At 40.4% G+C, this 21,030-nt stretch overlaps 1 protein-coding gene and 1 long non-coding RNA gene across 7 annotated transcripts in view; one reads left to right on the top strand and one right to left on the bottom strand.

Annotated features, from left to right (window-relative positions):
- NR6A1 (nuclear receptor subfamily 6 group A member 1) overlaps positions 1 to 21,030 on the top strand; it is a 245,479-nt gene that overhangs the window by 33,151 nt on the left and 191,298 nt on the right. For all 4 annotated transcript variants that reach the window (XM_084960881.1, XM_084960300.1, XM_021098706.2 and 1 more), the window contains 1 exon segment: positions 5,753 to 5,794. In XM_084960881.1, coding sequence (XP_084817007.1) covers positions 5,753 to 5,794 — 42 coding nt within the window.
- The window catches only part of LOC110256222 (uncharacterized), a 106,188-nt gene that overhangs the window by 30,086 nt on the left and 55,072 nt on the right, over positions 1 to 21,030 (bottom strand). The window contains exon 3 of one of the 3 annotated variants that reach the window (XR_014827757.1): positions 14,496 to 15,307. The exons of the other annotated variants lie outside the window; for them this stretch is intronic. This is a non-coding gene — a long non-coding RNA (uncharacterized LOC110256222). The remainder of the gene's footprint in view (positions 1 to 14,495; positions 15,308 to 21,030) is intronic. 3 annotated transcript variants of the gene reach the window in all.

The following is a 21,030-nucleotide window of genomic DNA, read 5'->3' as shown; positions in this document are numbered from 1 at the left end:
TTCTGATAACAGTTGATAAACTTATGAATAGGTTAGTAAATGACACTAGTATAAGCATTTCTATATTTCATTAACTTTAAAGCTACAACAGAATCCAAAAAGTGGCATCACAAATTTAGAAGAGGGAAGCCTTTTTTTCTAGTCTTATGTTTTCCATTATAAGAGCCACTGGCCTTATGTGACTACTTAAATTAGTTAAAATTAAATTTAGTTAAAAATTCAGTCACACTAGTCACATTCCAGGTGCTCAGTAGCTAGTGTGGCTACTGGCTATCATTTGGACAATGTAAATAAAGAGTATTCCCATCATTATAGGAATTTCTATTAGGATATTGCTGTACTAGACTTTAAAGGCAGAGAATAGTGAAATGATTATTTTCTTTTAGAACTTGATATTTTGGCAAGAACTTCATTGTAGTGGCACGTTGTTTAGTACTATTGCTTTTTGGAGAAAAATAATTCCTCAACATTTACTGAGCAAACTTTCCTGGGATCTTGGGACATGCCTCAGCCTTGGGGTTAGAGATATAGTTAGGACTGAGACCAGATCTGACTGAAAAAGGGATACAGGGTTTCATTGGGAACCTAATCATGATCAGGGAACACAAAGCAGATGGGAAACTGATGCAAGTGACCAGAGCTGTTGGTCCAGAAAGGACTAGTAAATGATTCTGGTATATCAGTACAAATCCTGGGTAGAGATTTCTAGCTTTTTCTTGAGGAGTACAGAAAATAAAATTATCTGGAACCTGAATTCGTGGTTAGTAGCCCTGATTAGGATTTGGTGTGGGGAGCACAAAGTAGGGCAACCTAACTAAGGAGAGCAATTTCAGAATCCTTTTAGATCCTTGACTTGCTTCTGGAAGCACTGCTTCAACTTCATACCTCACATTTAAAAGTATATGAAAAAGTATGGAGTTCCCTGGTGGCCTAGCGGTTAAGGATTTGGCATTGTCGCTGCTGTGGCTTGGGTTCGATACCTGGCCAGGGAACTTCCATATGCCACAGGTGTGGCAAAAAAAAAAAAGTATATGAAAAAGTAAATATAGTGCAAAGCTTATATTTCAATTGCCACAATTTAACTTATTTTTTTTAGCTTTTTTTTTTTTTTTTTTTTTTTCCTTTTCTAGGGCCACTCCCTCGGCACATGGAGGTTCCCAGGCTAGGGGTCCAATTGGAGCTATAGCCACAGGCCTGCGCCAGAGCTACAGCAACTCGGGATCCGAGCTGCATCTGCAGCCTACACCACAGCTCATGGCAATGCTGGATCCTTAACCCACTGAGCAAGGCCAGGGATTGAACCCTCAACCTCATGGTTCCTAGTCGGATTCGTTAACCACTGAGCCACGACGGGAACTCCTGGGCTTGAATTTGTTTACTGGCATTACCCATAGCTTTTATTTGTTCTCAATTTAGAAAAAAAGGGATGCTCAAAGTTTAAGATACTGTTGTGGTAAATATATAACTTTATAGTAAAAACAGTAAAGAAAAAATCAATTTCTAAATCTGTTACTGTAGCCAATCACAGATTGAGGAGTCATTGTTTTTTTTTGTTTGTTTTTTTTTGGCCAAAATCTTTCCTGTTGGAGCAAAGCTTATCAACTAGATCTTTCTTTGTAATAAAATTCCTAGACCTTGAGCCATTTATTGATCTCTTGCTATAAAGTAAGTGATTTATATATATTTACCAGATCTTACAACAATTGAACAAGATGCTTATTTTTATCTCCATTTCAGGAAGTAGGTGTAAGATAATTGATTAAACAAAAACAGTGGCCAATCTGGGGTTTGAATCCAAATCTAACTCAGACCCAGGCATCTGTTTTCTAAGTTAAACCATGGTAACTGAATAAAAGCTTTGCACTAAATTTGCAGTAAATTTCAGATTGCTTGCAAGCACACTGACTTAGTGATATGTCTATCATCTTAGGACCCAATCTGTGTTTCTTGTCTCTCCCTTTCTAAAGCAATTTAAGTCACCAGCCAAAGACCGTGGATTTCTCAGAACATATCCAAATCTGTCTAATATGTTGTATTCTGTGAGGCAGAAGTTTTGGGGGTTATATTTGTATATTTATGTGGCTTAGGAGTCTGCTTTTTACTGAACAATTCTGATAAGCCTTTGCCTTTGTGTTGAACACACATTGGGGTTACTTCTAGCAGCGATTTGGATTCTTCTAGCTAAGAATCATTTTGCTAGCTAGATCTGGTTGCTGAGAATCTGAGCAAGACTGTTTGAGAAGAGTAACCAGATCTAGCCATTCCATTGACTTGTTGTCAGGCGGTAGGATTAACATTGTTCTCCATATCTCCTTAGGCCTCCTGAATTAGTGATGATCTGTAAAGCCAGAGACAACATTATTAGCTAGTGGTCTCAGGGCTGGATGGAGGGAAGGTAGACTTAGTTACTGAATTCCATAATCAGGGCTCTTTGTTACCACTGGAGGAATTTTTTTAGGGCAAATTTAGAGTTTTTTCTTCACTGGTGGTGTACTGCATCTGGAATTACTGCATCAGGCAATTTATGGTCTTAAAGTATAAACATAGTTTCAAGGATCACAGCAGGTAACTAAATGACATTAGTGATGTTAGGGGGTTTGGGCTTCCGTTCCAAATCTTTGAGGACGATCTCTTGAATGGGTCAGTAGTTGCCCTCCTACAGTCTGCTCTTGACCACCACAGATACAGCATTAGATTGGATGGACCCTTAGGTTTAGTTAGTCGTAGTCGCTCACATATATTGAACTTTGACTTTGTCAAGTACTATGCAAAGTCTTTACCTACACTATCTCATTTAATCCTTTTAGCAGACCCAAAAGGTAAGTGCTCTTCTTAATCCTGATTTATAGCAGGGTTAGGGTCAATCCTGCCTGGGTCATATGGGTTGAGAGTGTAAAAGGGATAAGTCCCCAAAGGAAAATCAGGATACCATTGACAGAAGGGAGGGAGTGGTTGTTAGGCAGATAAAAGCAATACATGTCCACATTAACTATTTGTCATAGTATTGTCTCTGTTTTTTAGTCACCCTCTCTTTATTTGTGTTTGATCTAGTTACTTTTGAGTGCAGAGTGTTGTTTTCAGAAAATATATTAGGTTTTGTCCTTTTTTGAGACTTCTAGTTTAGTTCTTTCATTTAATGTCCAGAATCTGAGGTCCAGAATACAGAGTGACTGCTTAACGTCGTATAACTAACATGGCTAGAACTATAATTCTCCCACTATGCTATTCTGCTTTCCTGTGTTTTTGTCCTATTTTTTAGTCAATTTATGTTAAGTGAATGCTTATTCTCCTTTCACTCTGGCAGGATATTCAATATTGGACCCATGTGTAATAATGAGTTATTTCCTCATTACCTGGCATCTCTCCACAGTTGTTCTGATTCCCGTTGCATTTACATAGAAAGGCTTTATTTAAAGTTGTTCTGAGATGAGCCTTCTTTAGCAGCTTCTAAACTCTGGTTTTCCAGATCAAATCTCATCATTCAGACATTCCACACACTTTTCAAGCTAGACTGATTTTCTTTTTTCTTTTCTTTTTTTTTCTTTTTTTTTGCTGCACCCGTGGCATATGGAAGTTCTCAGGCCAGGGATTGAATCTGAGGTGCAGCTGCAACCTGTATTGCCGCCGTGGCAACACTGGATCCTTAACCCATTTTGCTGGGCTGGAGGTCAAATCCATACCTCCACAGTGACCTGAGCTGATGCAGTTGGATTCTTAACACACTATGCCACAGCTGGAACTCTCTAGACTTAGATTTTCTCATTCTGTGACTTTCTTCCCCTAGACTGATCTAGAGGCAGGGTTGTGTTTTCTGTTTAGTTCATCCTGCATTTGAGCACCTTTCATAATGTATCAGCAACTGTTCTGGGCACAGAAGCAGCGCCACAGATGAATATGGCACTGTTCTGATCCTTGAAGAGCTCACTATCTAGTGGAGGAGGCAGTTACTTAAGTTCTGAATCTAGGAGAGGCCTCTCTTATTTTCCATGTTTCATAGTGGTGATGATATTTGAGCTGAATCTTAAAAGATGATGAATAGTTCTGTAGCAAGTGGAGAGGAAGAGGAAGTACAGGAAGGCAAGAAGGAATGTGGCATGTTTGGTGAATGGTGTGGCGCAAACTGCTCAGAATTGCAAGGACTTTAAAAGTGGTGTTTAGACAGTCTGCTAGCTGTTTGAATCACTGTTCTCCACATGACCCCCAGTTGCTCTTTTAGCTTCTGGATACCCAGCTCTGATGACAGAAAATGCTCTTGTATCCCTGTAGGCCTGGTTTGGCTCTGTGTTTTTGTGTTTTTTTTTTTTTTTTTTTGGTTGGCTGTGCCTGCATAGAACATGGCTCACAGCCAGGAACTGAGCCGCAGCAGTGGCAATGCCAGATCCTTAACCCACTGAGCCACCAGGGAACTCCTCCATTATTTTAAAATTTACCACTGAGATACTAGAGTTGATGTTTATTGAACCACTGCTTTGTGCTAGGCTTGTAAGAGATAATTGGGATACAGATGTGAACAAGATAGGCCAGGTCCCTTCCCTTGGGGTAATAAAGCACTTTTGGTGGAATAATCTAATAGTGGCGTCAGACACCGAGCAAGTAATTTCTTTTTTTTCTTTTTCTTTTTTTTTTTTTTTTTTGGCCTTTTTAGGACTGCACCCGAGGCATATGGAAGTTCCCAGGCTGGGGGTCAAATCAGAGCTGCTGCTGCTGGCCTACACCACACAGCCACAGCAACACAGGATCCAAGCCGAATCTGCGACCTATACCACAGCTCATGGCAACGCTGGATCCTTAACCCACTGAGCGAGGCCAGGGATTGAACCCACATCCTCCTGGATCCTACTTGGGTTCACTAACCACTGAGCCACAAGGAAACTCCAAGTAATTTCTTATTGATGATTGCACAAAGCATTATAGATAATTATAATAAGGGGCTTTGACGATGTATATGAGACAAGAATAAGAGAGACAAGAAAAAGCTTTTCTGAGCAAATATTAAACCTGAGGATGAGTAGAAAGCAAACTGGAGAAAGTAAGCATTTGTTCCAGGAAAATAGAACTTTCATTATAGAACACCTACTGTGTGTTTGCTCTTTACTGTGCTTGATATTTCTCTTCATTGCGATAGCTACATACCAATGTAGTTCAGGTTTTGGGGGCCTGAAATGTGCTTCGAAAAGTATTTATTCCAACCTGAGTAGCATACTTATTAATGGAAGTGTTTGTTGCATTTGTGTGAATATGTAAAATTATTCTGCAACTGTGAACATTTTAAGTAACATTACCCTGTTCAATATTTTACAAGTTCTTACTTTATATATTTTGTTTTCTTTAAAAAATAATTGATAAGTAGAACATGATGAGTATTAAATGGATTGTAATTTTACTATGAATTTTTATTTCAGCTAACATTGGCACGCTTACTCACAGTTATTTGTGCTGTTGTTTATATTGAGCTCCTACTCCGTGCCAAAGACCGTGCAATAAGCATTTTATATCAGTATCTCACTTAATCCTCATTACTATTCTGTGATAGGTACTGTTACTGTCTCCATTTTTAACATAAAGATGATGAAATGAAGGCTCAGAGAGGGATACACAGTAGCTGAATGTTTTAGAGCTAGGATTCAAATCCAGATTTGACTTGTGCATCTGGATTTTTTTCCTACTACCTGATACTTGATTTTTCATATTTGAAGACACCTTGGGGTAATACATGACTTTTAATCTTAATTTTCTATTGTTTTCTCTTTAGGTTTTTGTCAGGATGAATTGGCAGAGCTCGACCCAAGCACTAGTAAGTTATGAATGTTTCCCAGTGTTCATGGATAAGAAAATATGTGTTCGTACTTTTAAATGTGTAATTTAAAGTGTCATTGATAGGCCTATTGACTGAGATGTATTTTACTTTAATTTGTGATTATGGGAAGGGCATTCTCTCTTTTCTGGTTTTGTTTTCTTCTCCTAATATTATTTGGTAGCCAGAGTTAGTTTTTTTTTTGTTTGTTTGTTTTTTTTGCTTTTTAGGGCCACACCTGCAGCATATGGTAGTTCCCAGGCTATGGATCAAATTAGAGTTACAGCTGCCGGGCTACCACAGCTACAACAACGTGGGATCCAAGCCATGTCTGTGACCTGTATCACAGCTTATGGTAACATTGGATCCTTAACCAGCTGAAAGGGGCCAGGGATCAAACCGCATGCTGATGGATGCTGGTCGGATTCGTTTCCACTGAGCCACGATGGGAACTCCCAGAGTCTAGCTATTTAATAGAAAATTCTTTGCTAAAATTTTCTTTTTTTTTTTTTTTTGTCTTTTTGTCCTTTTGTCTTTTTGTTGTTGTTGTTGCTATTTCTTGGGCCGCTCCCGCGGCATATGGAGGTTCCCAGGCTAGGGGTTGATTCGGAGCTGTAGCCACCGGCCTACGCCAGAGCCACAGCAACGCAGGATCCGAGCCGCGTCTGCAACCTACACCACAGCTCACGGCAACGCCGGATCGTTAACCCACTGAGCAAGGGCAGGGATCAAACCCGCAACCTCATGGTTCCTAGTCGGATTCGTTAACCACTGCGCCACGACGGGAACTCCCTAAAATTTTCTATTTAATACTAGTCTCCTTGTTCTCTATCATCCCATGAAACCACCAACAACAAAAATAGTGCTTTCATTTATGCACACATACAATCATATACCCACAGTCACTTTTTAAAAGTAGCGACTAATTTTGACGTAATTTCTTTCAAAGAAAGATTGTATAAATGTTTAGATATTTGTGGTTGATGTCCTTTGTTCCACACTTTAATTTCTAAGATATCTTCATCTACATTCTTAAATTTAAAGTATGTGAATGACAATTTCAGGATCTAATTAAATGATAATTTTCAGGACTGTAAGTCTTGATTGTAAACAATCATCTGTATTTGTATAGTGCTCTCCTGAGGTGGCATACACCATTCTGGGATATGGACATGGGAATATTTAGTGTATACACACCTTATTTTGCTATAATGTCAAAAATGTTGAGTGATACTTTAGATTGAGAACCCCTGAGATGATCTAGAGTTATTTTTTTCTAGTTCTGTTACTTGTTAGGGCCATGTTGAGTGGTTATTTGTCACCATTCTACTGTTGAGGTAAGTGATAAAGTTCACTTTCTCATCATCCTGGCTAATATCAGCTCTCTGAGGGTGTGGACCTTCTCACATATATTTCTTACACACCTTAATATTAAACATTCATGTTTGTTCAACTAATGCTTATTAATTGTGAGACAAAATAGTCTCATAATGCTTATCAAACCTTAGGAAAATAGATTTGTCTTTGTAAAAGTAATGGAGTTCAGAGTCAGCTTTGTTAGGTGTATAGGCTCAGTATAGCCACCTTCCCACCTGACATCCCAGTACCTTTGAGTGAACACACTGTTTTCACTTTGTCTTTGTCTTATGAATAGCCATCATTTAGGGGGAGGAAAAGGTAAATTGTTGAGTCATGGTCCTTTCTTAGAAGCATTTTTGAACAGCAGGAAGGACATTGACATGACCTGTGATCTTTCAGACAGAACTACAAATATAACAAACCAGAAAATTGAGAGCTCACTGTAAAATTGAATGTTCTCTCTGTTCCAGACCCAGTTCTAGGCGCCAGGGATACACAAATAAATAAAGTCTAGGTCCCACCCTCATTTTTCTTTTCTTTCCTTTTCTTTTTTTTTGCTTCACCCATGGCATGTGGAAATTCTTAGGCTGTCAGCTGCAGCAATGCCAGATCCTTTTTTTTTTTTCTCTTTTTCTTTTTTGGCTGCTCCATGGCATTTGGAGTTCTTGGGCCAGGGATCTGATCTGAACTGCAGTTGTGACCTACTGCCACGATGCCAGATCCTTTGTAACCCACTGCCCTGGGCTGGGGATCAAACCTGAACTGCCGCAAAGATAACACCAGATCCTTAACCCACTGTGCCACAGCGGAAACTCCATGCCTTCATTTATTAACAGCCTTTTGGAAAATATTCCTTTGTCTAGAATTATTTAAAAATACACTTTATAGGAGTCCCTGCTGTGGCACTATGGGATAAGGATCTGGCATTGTCTCTGCAGCCTGGCACAGTGGATTAGGATCCAAAATTGCCGCAGCTGTTGCAGCTGGACTTGGATTCAATCCCTGGCCTGGGAACTTCCATATGCTATAGATGTGGCCCCCCTGTCCCTCCCCAAACAAAACAAAAAACACTTATTTAAACCTCTAACTTAGCACGTGGTAACCAGATTTATTCTCTTTTCCTGCACTTAGTCACAATTAGAAAAAGCTCACGTGTATCTTCTAGGAAAGGCACTTGATATTCTTATTTCTGGACCAAATAATTCTACCTTATTTAACATTTCTTCATAGAATCACTAGCTAGATATGGTGTTTTATAGAGGTCTCCATTCCATGAGAATGTATAGATATTGAATCATAATTTTACATATCTGTATAGAATGGGAGTTACCTAAAGAAAATCATTCTTCTTTTAAAAGTTATTAGCTTATGTGGCCATTATTCTCCATAATCCTCATAATATTTTTGTGGCGTTAATAGTATTTTTAGTCTTTGTATTAGAGGAAATATATAAAGATCTAATATTATAATAATGAATAGGTAGAAATAAAAGTTTATCATTTTGGTCTGAACCAATCTTGGGGTTCAGATGAGCATGCTACCACGTGATAGGAAACTTCAGCACTGAAATGGGCTGCACACGTATGTTGTGTTAGGTTGGTGATGGTTGTTGATACTACAAATCCATGGCTTCTGACTGAGAAGGCATAATGTCTTCTATGTTAATGCCTCGGGACTTTTGCACATTAGATAAAGAACCATAGAGTCTTCTTTGTGATACATCGTTGGAATTTAGAGGTGCTAATGGCTCCCTTACCCCCCTAATTCCTGACAGGGCATTCTCCTACTTGCTTATTTTGGGCCAGGGAATACCATTATTGCTGATTTCCTATTGTGCTTGGCACTGGTCGTAGCAGTAAGTTTGGGACAACTGGTGGGATGTGTTGGAACTAGATGAGGAAGGGTTGACTTTGTCTGATTCATATGGCCTTTTTCCCTCCTCCCTCCCTTTTTTTGTGATAGAGCAGATGGGTAGCCATGCTTAGAATACTGGCAGCTGTTCACACTCTGGCTGCCTTCCTATGATTCCTGGGCTTCCTGGAGTCCAATGTTATGGCACAGGTTCAGGCTAAGTTCATTTCTACAAGAAACATCTCTGTACCCAGCCTATTAGCATAAACTAGGGACAAGGGCAGTCAAAGGTCAAGAAAAGTTCAAAACAGCATAACCTTTCTGTGCTTCTGTTTCCAAATAACCCCAGTCTGCCCTGCTCCCCAAGTTTTCTCCTCAGCCATCATGTTTACCGTGTAGTTGTAAAACTCAAGAGAACAAGGACTGACTTGATACAAGGGAAGTTAGAGAATAGAAGTCATTGTTGCTTAAAACAGGAGAAATAATTGATTTATGTTCGGGGGCCAATTAGGCTATAAAACAGGAACAGTAAAGGAACCTGTGACTTCAGGACAGCTACTTGCTCTGATTCCTGTGCCACAGACAAGGGCCTCCCCAATAAAGGCTGTCAGCTTTCTAGGCTTTCATGCCTCTCAGGGATTGTAAACAGCACATAATACAGGAAAACAATTGATACTGTTCAGTTATTGGCCAGATAGAGGGTCAAAGGGTAAATAGTTGGATTAGCAACAGCTGTTCTTCCTCCCTAGTAAGACTTTTGTCCCTTAATCTGTTTTAGCAAAGCCATTCCTGGGTTTTTGGCCTCTAAATAGTTAAATTCATTTCTCTTCTTGTAAAATAATCCTACAGATAATTAGAGAATAAAAATTGATTAAAATTGAAAATATTTGTATTTTAATTCAGTTTCCAAAGTTGAAGATGCGCATTCTTTTTGGTATGTGCTGACTGTGTTGTTTGATGTTCAAAGGGTATTATCCCAAGCAAGGTAACTAACTGAAATTTAGACAAATTAGAAGCTTTTTAGCTGTTTATACCAACTGCTTGAGGAGTTTCGTGCAGCTCGATTAAAAGAAAAAATTACCTTTGTTTAAACTGATGGTAGGATAATGCATGTTCATTGTGGAAAACACTAAAAGAAAAATATAAACACCCTAATCCCACCACCTGGAAATAACTGTTTTTTCTTATTTGAGAGTATGTCCTTCCAGTTTGTATCTGAGCTTATTTTTTTACATGGTTAGGCATCATTAATACAATTTCGTATCCCGTTTTTTGCTCCCGCACTCAGCATTACAGTGGGTACGTTGTCCCAAGTCATGAAACATTTTTAAAATATTTTTAAAAATTTTTTGTTTTTTTGCTTTTTAGAGCTACATGTGTGGCATATGGAAGTTCCCAGGCTAGGGATCAAATTGGAGCTGCAGCTGCTGGCCTACCCCACAGCCACAGCAACTCGGGATCCAAGCCACATCTGCAACCTACACCACAGCTCACAGCAATGCGGGATCCTTGACTCACTGAGTGAGTCCAGGGATCAAACCTGTATCCGCATGGATACTAGTCCAGTTTGTAACCTGCTGAGCCACAATGGGAACTCCCTATAAATATTTTTATAATTTTTTTTTGGCTTTTCAGGGCTGCACCCACAGCGTATGGAAGTTCCCAGGCTAGGGGTCAAATTGGAGCTGCAGCTGTTGGCCTACACCACAGCCACAGCAACGCCAGATCTGAGCCATGTCTGTGACCTATGCCACAGCTCACAGCAACGCCGGATCCTTATCCCACTGATGCAGGTCAGGATCGAACCTACATCCTCATGGATACTAGTTGGGTTTGCTACCGCTGAGCCATGATGGGAACTCCTATAAATATTTATAATGGCATGATATTTCATTGTAAGTGAATGACTTTACCATGATTTATTTAACCATTCTCCTTATCTTGAGGCATTTAGGTTGTTTCCAGTTTTCTCTAAGTTATAAATAATGCCACAGTGAACACGGTTTTATATTAAATTTTTGTCCGCATTTCAAAAGAGCCTTTTGACTTTTTATATAAGGCAAAACTCCTCTGAATTAAGAGCATGGACTCTGGCTCAAGATTGCTGAGGTTCAGAGCTCCTGTTGTGTAGCATTGGAAATGAATCTGACTAGGAACTATGAAGTTGTTGGTTTGATCTCTGGCCTCACTCAGTGGGTCAAGTATCCGGTGTTGCTGGGAGCTGTGGTATAGGTCGCAGATGTGGCTCAGATCCCGCATTGCTGTGTCTGTGGTGTAGGCCAGCAGCTGTAGCTCCGATTAGACCCCTAGCCTGGGAACCTCCATATGTCGCAGGTGTGGCCCTAAAAAGCAAAAAAAAAAAAAAAAAAAAAAAAAGAGATTGCTCAGGTTCACCTTGGCTTCAGTATTTACTACCTCTGTAATCTTGCCTAAGTTATTTGACCTCTCTGTGTGTCTGTTTTCATCTGTTAAATGGAGACAATAAAAAAAAATTCCTACTTTAAGAGGCTGTAGTGAAGATTAAATGAAGTAATACATGCATTTGCAACAATGCGTGGCAAATGGTAAACACTGTTAAGTGTATGCTATTCTAAGGTATGTAGCGTAATGTTGAAGTTCTCAGTATCTCTGTACTAATGGCTCTTGTAACTGCTTTATTCAATTAGACTAGTCTGTGTTTCTTAATGATGCAAAGATAAGTCTTTCCAGATGTTAGCAGATGTAAGTTACTGCTTCAAGTAAATAGTTCTCTCAGAGGAGCGGAGCTCATATACTGCTGTCCAAGACTGTTAATTACCATCTGGTTGACTGTTAGGGTGTTTTGGGCCCCATCCTCCAACCAGCAGCAGGTAGCCCAAATGACCATCTGCCAGACCATTTATTTAACCTCTTAGGAAACTGAAGAAGTTAACTTTCTGCTTATTTAGCATAAGTACTCAGATTATGCACATTCTCTTTGGTTAATAGCAAGGTCTTATAGAGAGCATGCTATTTGTGGGAATTTATACAATTCCTATTTGAAGGAATTTGTACAATTAAAAACCTGACCATTACCGGAGTTCCTGCTGTGGTGCAACAGGATCGGTGGCCTCTTGGGAGTGCTAGACACAGTTTGATCCCTGGCCCAGCACAGTGGGTTAAGGATCCGGTGTTGCTGCAGCTACGGTTTAGGTCACAACTCTGGCTAGGGTCCGATCCTTGGCTGGGGAACTCCATATGTTGTGGGTCAGCCAAAACCAAAACCAAACCAACCAACCCAATAAACAAAAAAACCTAACCATTACCACTTAAAAAAGACTGCATACTTGGTAGTTCCTATTGTGGCTCAATAGGTTAAGGACCTGACTTTGTCTCTGTGAGGATGAGGATTCAATCCCTGGACTGGCTCAGTGGGTTAAGGATCCAGCATTGAGATGGAGGTTGCAGGTGGGACTTGGATCTGGTGTTATTGTGGCTGTGGTGTAGGCCTGCAGCTGCAGCTCCAATTTGACCCCTAGCCTAGGAACTTCCACATGCTGCAGATTCAGCTATGAAAAGAAAAGAAAAGAAAAAGACTGCGTACTTGGAATTCTTGCTGACTCAGACTTTATTTTATATATAAAACACATATAAAAATATATAAACATATACATAACACACATTTGTATATGTATATGTGTATATATGTATGTGTACATGTATATGCATATATGTATATATATTTATGTGTGTGTGTATATATGTATACTTAAATATATATTATTTTACTTACTGATCAGTGATCTATGTAATGAGCATTTTATTTATTTTTTTTTAATTTTTTTTTTTTGGTCTTTTTGCCATTTTCTTGGGCACTCTCGTGGCATATGGAGGTTCCCAGGCTAGGGGTCGAATCAGAGCTGTAGCCACCGGCCTACGCCAGAGCCACAGCAATGTGGGATCCGAGCCACGTCTGCGACCTATACCACAGCTCACGGCAACACCAGATCATTAACACGCTGAGCAAGGCCAGGGATTGAACCCACAACCTCATGGTTCCCCACTATGCCACGACAAATGAGCATTTTAAAAGAGACTTGGGGTGGAGTTGCTACTGTGGTGCAGTGGGATTGGCAGTGTCTTGGGAGTGATGGGATATACGGATTTGACCCCCAGCCCCACAGAGTGTGTTCAGGATCAAGCATTTCCGTAGCTGTGGCTTAGGTCAAGACTGCGGCTTGGACTTGATTCCTGGCCCTGGAACTCCATATGCCGAGGGGTGGCCAAAAAGGAAAAAAATAAAGGAGTTCCCATTGTGGTGCAGTGGAAACAAATCTGACTAGGAACCATGAGGTTGCAGGTTCCATCCCTGGCCTTGCTAAGTGGGTTAAGGATCCGACGTTGCCGTGAGCTGTGGTATAGGTTGCAGACGCGGCTCGGATCCGTTGTTGCTGTGGCTGTGGCTGTGGCTCCGCTTCGACTTCTAGCCTGGAAACCTCCATATGCCTCGGGCGCAGCCCTAAAAAGACTAAGTAAGTAAGTAAATAAATAAATAAACAAGAAAGAATGACTTGAGGCATTCTCTTGTGGTGCAGTGGGTGAAGGATCCGGTGTTGTCATTGCAGCAGCTCAGGTTGCTGCTGTGGTGTGGGTTCAGTCCTTGGCCGGGGAATGTCCATGTGCTGCAGGTGTGGCGAAAAAGAAAAAAAAAAAGAGACTTGAAAGTTAATTTTTGCCCTCTTTTGCCATACTGATAGATGTCCATCGGGCAGAGATCCATGAGCGATGGTGGGATGTACAGGGAAGATAAAAATCAGCTTCAGAATAAGACAAACACCACTAGTTTGCTCTAGCTTTGCATTCATCTGTTAAGTGTTTTGGGACCCCAAGGAGATTTTTGTGGATCCTTTAGGCTACAAAAGCGAAATCTCAGCTCGAGTACCCATAGGTTCATTCCAAAATTCCAACATTATGTACCATGTTCTGTGGGTCTCTACTCAGTTGTCAAACTCTATGTCATAATTTTTGATCTCAGAAAACAGTTCATGTAAGCCCAAGTATGGTCTTTAGGGAATGAACTCTAGATTTTAGATAAAGGAAGGGAAGAAAATTAACATCACTGGGTGTTCCTTATGTGCCAGGTACTTTGAACATATTCAGTGGGAGTGAGTAAAGTTGGATTATATAAAATTATCTAAATTTAAATTTGACTTTGTAATACCTATGCCATTGTTTCCTTCCCTCCCCACTTCTCTTTTTCTCTTTGATATGTTTATTATTAAGCTAAAACACAGTTCCTGCCCTCAAGGGCCTCTGGTTTTAGTTAGGAAGACAGACACAAAACTTAATGGTATACGGCTTTCACTGCATCATAATAATAGTAATAATAGTAATGATGATGGCTAATATTTATTACATACTAAGTGCTTCATGTGCATTTTTCATTAAACCCTCATAAAACCTGTTTGCAAAGTTGTATTATTCCTGTCCTATAGACGAGAGAGCTGACGCCTGGAGAGATTAAATGACTCACCCCAGAGTACATAGTGGAGAATTATCTGAGACTTCAGAGGTGCTGTTTTAATGAATCTTCTGTACTGTCTCTAGCTCTTTTGACTGTGTCAAGTCTCAAATGCTAATGGAAGAGTTTAAGGCAGTATGATGATCTTACCATATATAACGGGGTTTTTTGTGTACAGAAGAAAGACTATTTTCTAAGTGTCCCGTGGGCTCTTTTGTATTTATTAGAATGATTTTGGATGTAAAGTAGAATAATTCACTGTGGAATAGTTTCCCAAAGAAATTTCTTCTGTGGTTCAAGTTCAGGATTATTCCACTATTTATTATCAAACAGATTCTTTCCTGAAACAGAATGAAGATAAGTTCACAAATCTCCCTTGATTTCCCTCTTTGTGTCGCCTTTCCTTCACAACATTCGGTTTGTGATTTTGGTGTTTCACATTCATAACAGTTCCAAGAGCTTTGATTCCAAAGCTTCAGCTGAATCTGCTAGATCACTGCAAGATCACGTCTCCTGAATGTGGCCTTTTGCTAGGGAGTTCCTTTCTGATAAGGAGTCTTTTGAACAGGGTGGGGGTGGAATGAAATCCAGAGTTTAGGCTGAGCTCTCATCCCCTTGACCTCTGCCCCTATTTCAGGGTTTGCGCTGACTTAGTGGGGACTCCCTATGGAGCCAAGAGTTTAGGACTTGTTTACAATTGATGAAAAGATAGTTGGATTCAAAGGCTGTTGTTGGGTTCTTGGCTAGTCATGGATCTCTGCCATTATCTCTGGTGGGTTCAGGGAATGCTTGAACATCTGGGTCTGGAGATCTGCAATGGATGACTAAGAAGGAATGAGAAGAAAATCTGCAATTAGATTGCTGAAATTATTTCTATGGGAGCAGTATTCAGTAGTATTTTGAGAATAGAGAAAAGTTCCCATAAACCTGTGCTTTATTTCATTAAAAAAAAGCTGAAAGTATCTGTTTAAATTCAGTATATGATCAAAAAAAAAAAGGGGGGGGATGTGTGGGAATTCTTCTCTTTTTTAATATCTGCCCAGAAAAAAATTTGCAGTGTTAGGCAAATGTATCAGATATTAAAGGGAAACTCTGGATAATTAAAGCCACCCTCTTCAAAGTTATACCTAGTTTTACAAATTGCTATTTTCTCTAAAAATCTTGTGGTTCTAAGTATTTTGAGGAGAGTATAGTAACTCAGTCCCAAATGAATCTTCATAAGTCTTTTCTGGGCACACTGGTCAGTTAAAACCATTCTTTAGCTTTTGTACCTGAAGTTACATATCTTTTTTGTTGCTGTTCAATATTTGTTGTAGATATGAATTTGAAAGAAAAGATAAGCATCTTTCTTCGAAGGGTGCTGACAGTATGAAGCAAAGTTGAGTAAATACATCCTCTGTTGGTAAGCATAGGAAAGGATAAACTACATGAATAAGATTCAAAGTGAAAATAGTGTTATCTTTTTCACCTAAATGCAAAATTCCATGTGCTAAATGTAGTCTGGCCTAGAGATGTATTTTGTTTAACTAATTGGATGTTTAAATAAAAGCATGTTAATTATCAACATTTAAAACCTTTAAGAGTTTCAAAAAAAAAAATAAATAAAACCTTTAAGAGTTTCATTAAAAACTTGGTTTCTGGGGGAGTTCCCGTCGTGGCGCAGTGGTTAATGAATCCGACTGGGAACCATGAGGTTGCGGGTTCGGTCCCTGCCCTTGCTCAGTGGGTTAACGAACGATCCGGCGTTGCCGTACCTGTGGTGTAGGTTGCAGACGCGGCTCGGATCCCGCGTTGCTGTGGCTCTGGCGTAGGCCGGGTGGCTGCAGCTCCGATTCAACCCCTAGCCTGGGAACCTCCATATGCTGCAGGAGCGGCCCAAGAATTAGCAAAAAGACAAAAAAAAAACCAAAAAACAAAACTGTGGTTTCTGGTCTTCTTGATAAATTGGATGGTCCAACACTGGGCCTGGATTTCTACATGGCATCTGTTGGCTGGAGCAGAATAGTGGCTGCCCTCTTTAAATGAGCATGCACTCTCAGATTTGTCCCATATGGCTTCCTTCATCCACTTGTGTTTCCTTACGGTGTTTTGATTTTGTAATTCCTACATCAAAAAATGGGAAAATGAGAAGTCTATATAATCTGATAATATCTGTCAGTACTACAAATGCTTGGATTTAGCAAATTCAGCAATGTGGAATTTAAAATTTTAGCAGTTAGTACATCTGCGTGTTTGTCCCATAAATGACATGTGCGCAAAGTATATATTCGCAGATACTCTTTTCAGCATTTATAATAGCAAAAACATTAGGAACAGCTCAGAATTTTAATAGATTAGTTAAATAGATTGGAGTTATCCATGTAAAGGAATACTATAGAATCAGTCATTAAGGAGAAGGTAAATTTTAGTCTAGAAGCAGATACACTGAACTGTTGTTAACAGTGATATCTTTGGGCAGGTGGGATCACAGAGTAACTTTCACTATTTCTGTGTTTTAATTTTTTAAATAATACTCCTATATTAATAAGAAATGAAAGATGTATATATATATTTTTTCTTTTTTTTTTTCCCCTTCCATTCCCTTTCCTTTCCTTTTCTTTCCTCTCCTATCCTCTCCTTTCCTTTCTTTCCGCCCCACAGCATACGGAGTTCCTGGGCCAGGGATCAGATCCAAGCCTCAGTTGCAACCTGTACTGCAGCTGTGGGAACACCGGATCCTTAATCCACTGGGCTGGGCCAGGGATCAAACCTGCATCCCAGTACTCCCAAGACACTGCCAATGTCATTGCGCCACAGCACGTGAGTTTCTTAGGAGTTCCCTAAGAAATGCGAGAGATATATATATATGTGTGTGTGTGTTATTTTTGTCTTTTTTTGTCTCTTTAGGGCCACACCGATGGCATATGGAGTTTCCCAGGCTAAGGGTCTAATCGGAGCTGTAGCTACCAGCCTACACCACAGCCACAGCAACTTGGGATCCGAGCCGTATCTGCAACCTACACCACAGCTCACGGCAACACTGGATCCTTAACCCACTGAGTGAGGCCAGGGACCTAACCCACAACCTCTTGGTTCCTAGTCACATTCGTTTCTGCTGTGCCACGATGGGAACTCCCATGATATATATTTTAAAAAACACTCTGGCTCTCATTTCAGCTGCCAAGTGTCCAAGACTATTCTGTCACATTGAGCCACCCAGGTGTATAGCTTCCCATTTAGATCATTACATTCAGAATTCTCTTATCTTGAAATTGCTCTAAGGAGTGAGGGTAGGTATCCTCAAATATCAGGAACCATCATGAAGACCAAGAACAGGGTAAAAGCCTAGAGCAGCACTTTCAGTCTTCTCCTTGAAGCCCCGCCTCCATTCACTAATCAGGCTTTCAGAATTGGCCTCCCTTTTAGTGTCAGGCTTGATGCTACTTCGCTATCAAGAATGTAGAGAACCTTAGTAAGTCTCTCATGAATTGTGCTGTTTGGCATTTGCAGGGTCATGTTGCTGAAGGTGACCCTAGTGGATGTGGTACAGGGGAAGAAACACGAGAATTTGCATCTTGGTTTTTGCGAGTCGCTCCTTGTTGAGTGACTCTGGGAAACCTGTGAAGATCATTTCTTCTTCCATAAAATAGTAGTAATACCTATAGGTGATTGTTTTTAAAAGTAAGTGAGATAGGCGTTCCCGTTGTGGTGCAGTGGAAATGAATCCTGCTAGTATCCATGAGGATGCAGGTTCAATCCCTGGCCTCACTCAGTGAGTCAGTGATCTGGCATTGTTTTGAGCTGTGGTATAGGTCAAAGATGCAGCCCAGATCCTGCGTTGCTGTGGCTGTGTTGAAGGCTGGGAGCTGTAGCTCCAATTTGACCCCTACCCTGGGAAGTTCCATCTGTGGGTGGGGTCCTAAAGCACTGTGGCACACTGTGGATTGGTAGCCTCTTTGCAGTGCCAGCATACAGATTTGATCCCCAGCCGGGCATAGTAGGCAGCTGTGGCATAAGTTTACAACTGCAGCTTGGATCTAATTCCTGACCTGGAAACCCATATGCCACAGAGTGGACAAAAAAGATCCTCCCCACCCCCAAAAAAGGTGAGATAATATATACGAATTGATCAACATTTAGTTGCTCTAGCTGTTCCTGCATGTTTCTTCTTTGCTGAACTACATGGTGAAGGGTTTCTAACTTTTAGGGCTGATGTTTAGTGAGCATTTACTATATGCTAATGGTTTGAAAACATTGTCTCATTCTTTTTGGCAACTCTGTGAGGTTGTTTTCAACTCTTGTTCTCCCCATTTTACAAATAAGGAAACTGACAGGTTTTTTTGTTTGTTTGTTTTGTTTTTTGTTTTTGTCTTTTTGCCTTTTCTAGGGCCGCTTCCCGCGGCATGTAGAGGTTCCCAGGCTAAGGGTCTAATCAGAGCCGTAGCCACTGACTGTCCTATACCAGAGCACAGCAACACGGGATCCGAGCTGCGTCTGCAACCCACACCACAGCTCACGGCAACGCCAGATCCTTAACCCACTGAGCAAGGCCAGGGATCAAACCTGCAACCTCATGGTTCCTACTTGGATTCGTTAACCACTGCGCCACAATGGGAACTCCCAGAAACTGACAGTTTTTAACACTTGGCTAAGGTCACACAGCTGGTAAGTGGCAGAGCTGAAGCCTGTGTGATTCCAAAGCCAGTGTAAAATAGTGATATGATTTACATTCAGTGAAACACACAGATATAAAGTGTAAGTTTCAAGCAGCTTTCACAAATGCGAGTACACTTGTAGTCCATGTTTCAAGATACAGAACGTTGCCGTCCCTTCGGAAAATTCCCTTATGCATTTTTCTCAGTCAGTTCCACTAATCTGATTTCTGATTAGAAGGAGTAACTTCTGATTTCTGTCATGATAGATTAGTTTGCCTGTTCTAACATGTCTTACAGATGGAATCATACTACATGTGCTTTTTTGTGTCTAGTGTTTTTCAGCATTATGTTTGAGACTCATCCATGTTGTTGCAGGTGTTAGTTCATTTCATTTTATTGCTGAGTACTATTCTGTTGGCTGTATCATAGTTCATCCATTTATCTCCTGATACCTGGGCTGTTTCTAGTTTTGAGCTATTATAAATAAAACAGCTATGAAAATTCTTGTACACAGTTTTTGTAAATATTTTTATTTCTCTTGAACATAGATCTGAATGGTGGATCAGATGTTAACTTTTTATGAAATTTTCAGTTTTCTAAATTGCTATGCATTTTACAGTTCTAGTAGTGTATGAGTTCTAATTGTTCCATATCCTTGTGTTTGGGGTTGTTAACTTTTAAATTTTAGTCATTCTAGTGAGCAGATAATGGGGCTGATGTGGTTTCAATTTGCATTTCCCAAGTGACTAATTATTGGTCACCTTTACATACCTTTTATTGGCCATTCGTATATCATATTTTAGAAGTATCTATATTTATTCAGTCTTTTGATAATTAAAAAAATCACATTCTTTGTCCTGCTGTTGAGTTATGGGTATTTTAAATTACGGTACATGTCCTTCATCAGATATACATGTTGTGAATATTTTCTCCCTATCTGTGGCTTTCTGTTCTACTATATTAAGATGATTTTTTTTGCTTTTTAGGGCCAACCCCGTGGCATATGGAAGTTCCCAGGTGAGCCACGTCTGTGACCTACGCCACAGCTCACCTCAGTGCTGGATCCTTAACCCACTCAGCGAGGCCAGGGATTGAGCCTGCATCCCCATGGATGATAGTCGGGTTTGTTAACTGCTGAGGCATGATGGGAACTCCAAAACTAGGCTTTTTTTTTTTTTTTTTTTGCTTTTTAGGGCCGCACCTGTGGCATATGTATGGAGGTTCCCAGGCTAGGGGTCAATTTCCTTGCTTTTTAGGGCTGCATCTGCAGCTGTGGAAGTTCCCTGGCTAGGGGTTGAATTGGAGCCACAGCCACAGCAACACAGGATCCAAGCCACGTCTGCGATCTACATCACAGCTCAGGGTAATGATTTTTAACCCACTGAGTGAGTCTAGGGATCAAACCCGCATCCTCATGGATACTAGTTGGCTTCATTACCACTGAGCCACAGTGGGAACTCCCTCTAGGGTTTGGTTTATGTTCATTTCCTTATACATTTTAGAATTAGCTCACAAAAAAAAAAAAAGGAAGAAGCTTGCTGACATTTTGATTGGATTTAATTGATCTTATGAGTTTGGGGGGAGTTAATTAATTAATTAATTAATTTTGTCTTTTGCCTTTTCTAGGGCCGCTCCTGCGGCATATGGAGGTTCCCAGGCTAGGGATCTAACTGGAGCTGTAGCCACCGGCCTACATCAGAGCCACAGCAATGTGGGATCCGAGCCGTTTGCAACCTACACCACAGCTCACGGCAATGCTGGATCCTTAACCCACTGAGCAAGGGCAGGGATCAAACCTGCAACCTCATGGTTCCTAGTTGGATTTGTTTCCGCTGCGCCACAGTGGGAACTCCTGGGGAGAGTTATTTTAGAATTAGCTTTTCTAATCTGTAAATTCAGTGTACTTCCTACTT

This window comes from Sus scrofa, chromosome 1 (assembly GCF_054392235.1).
Source record: "Sus scrofa isolate SSC_HxYL_T2T_F1_AM1 chromosome 1, Sscrofa_HxYL_maternal_Yorkshire_Landrace_v2.0, whole genome shotgun sequence".
NCBI lineage: Eukaryota > Metazoa > Chordata > Mammalia > Artiodactyla > Suidae > Sus > Sus scrofa.
The sequence above is the reverse complement of the archived record's forward strand: the minus strand, read 5'-3'. Positions and strand labels throughout refer to the sequence as shown.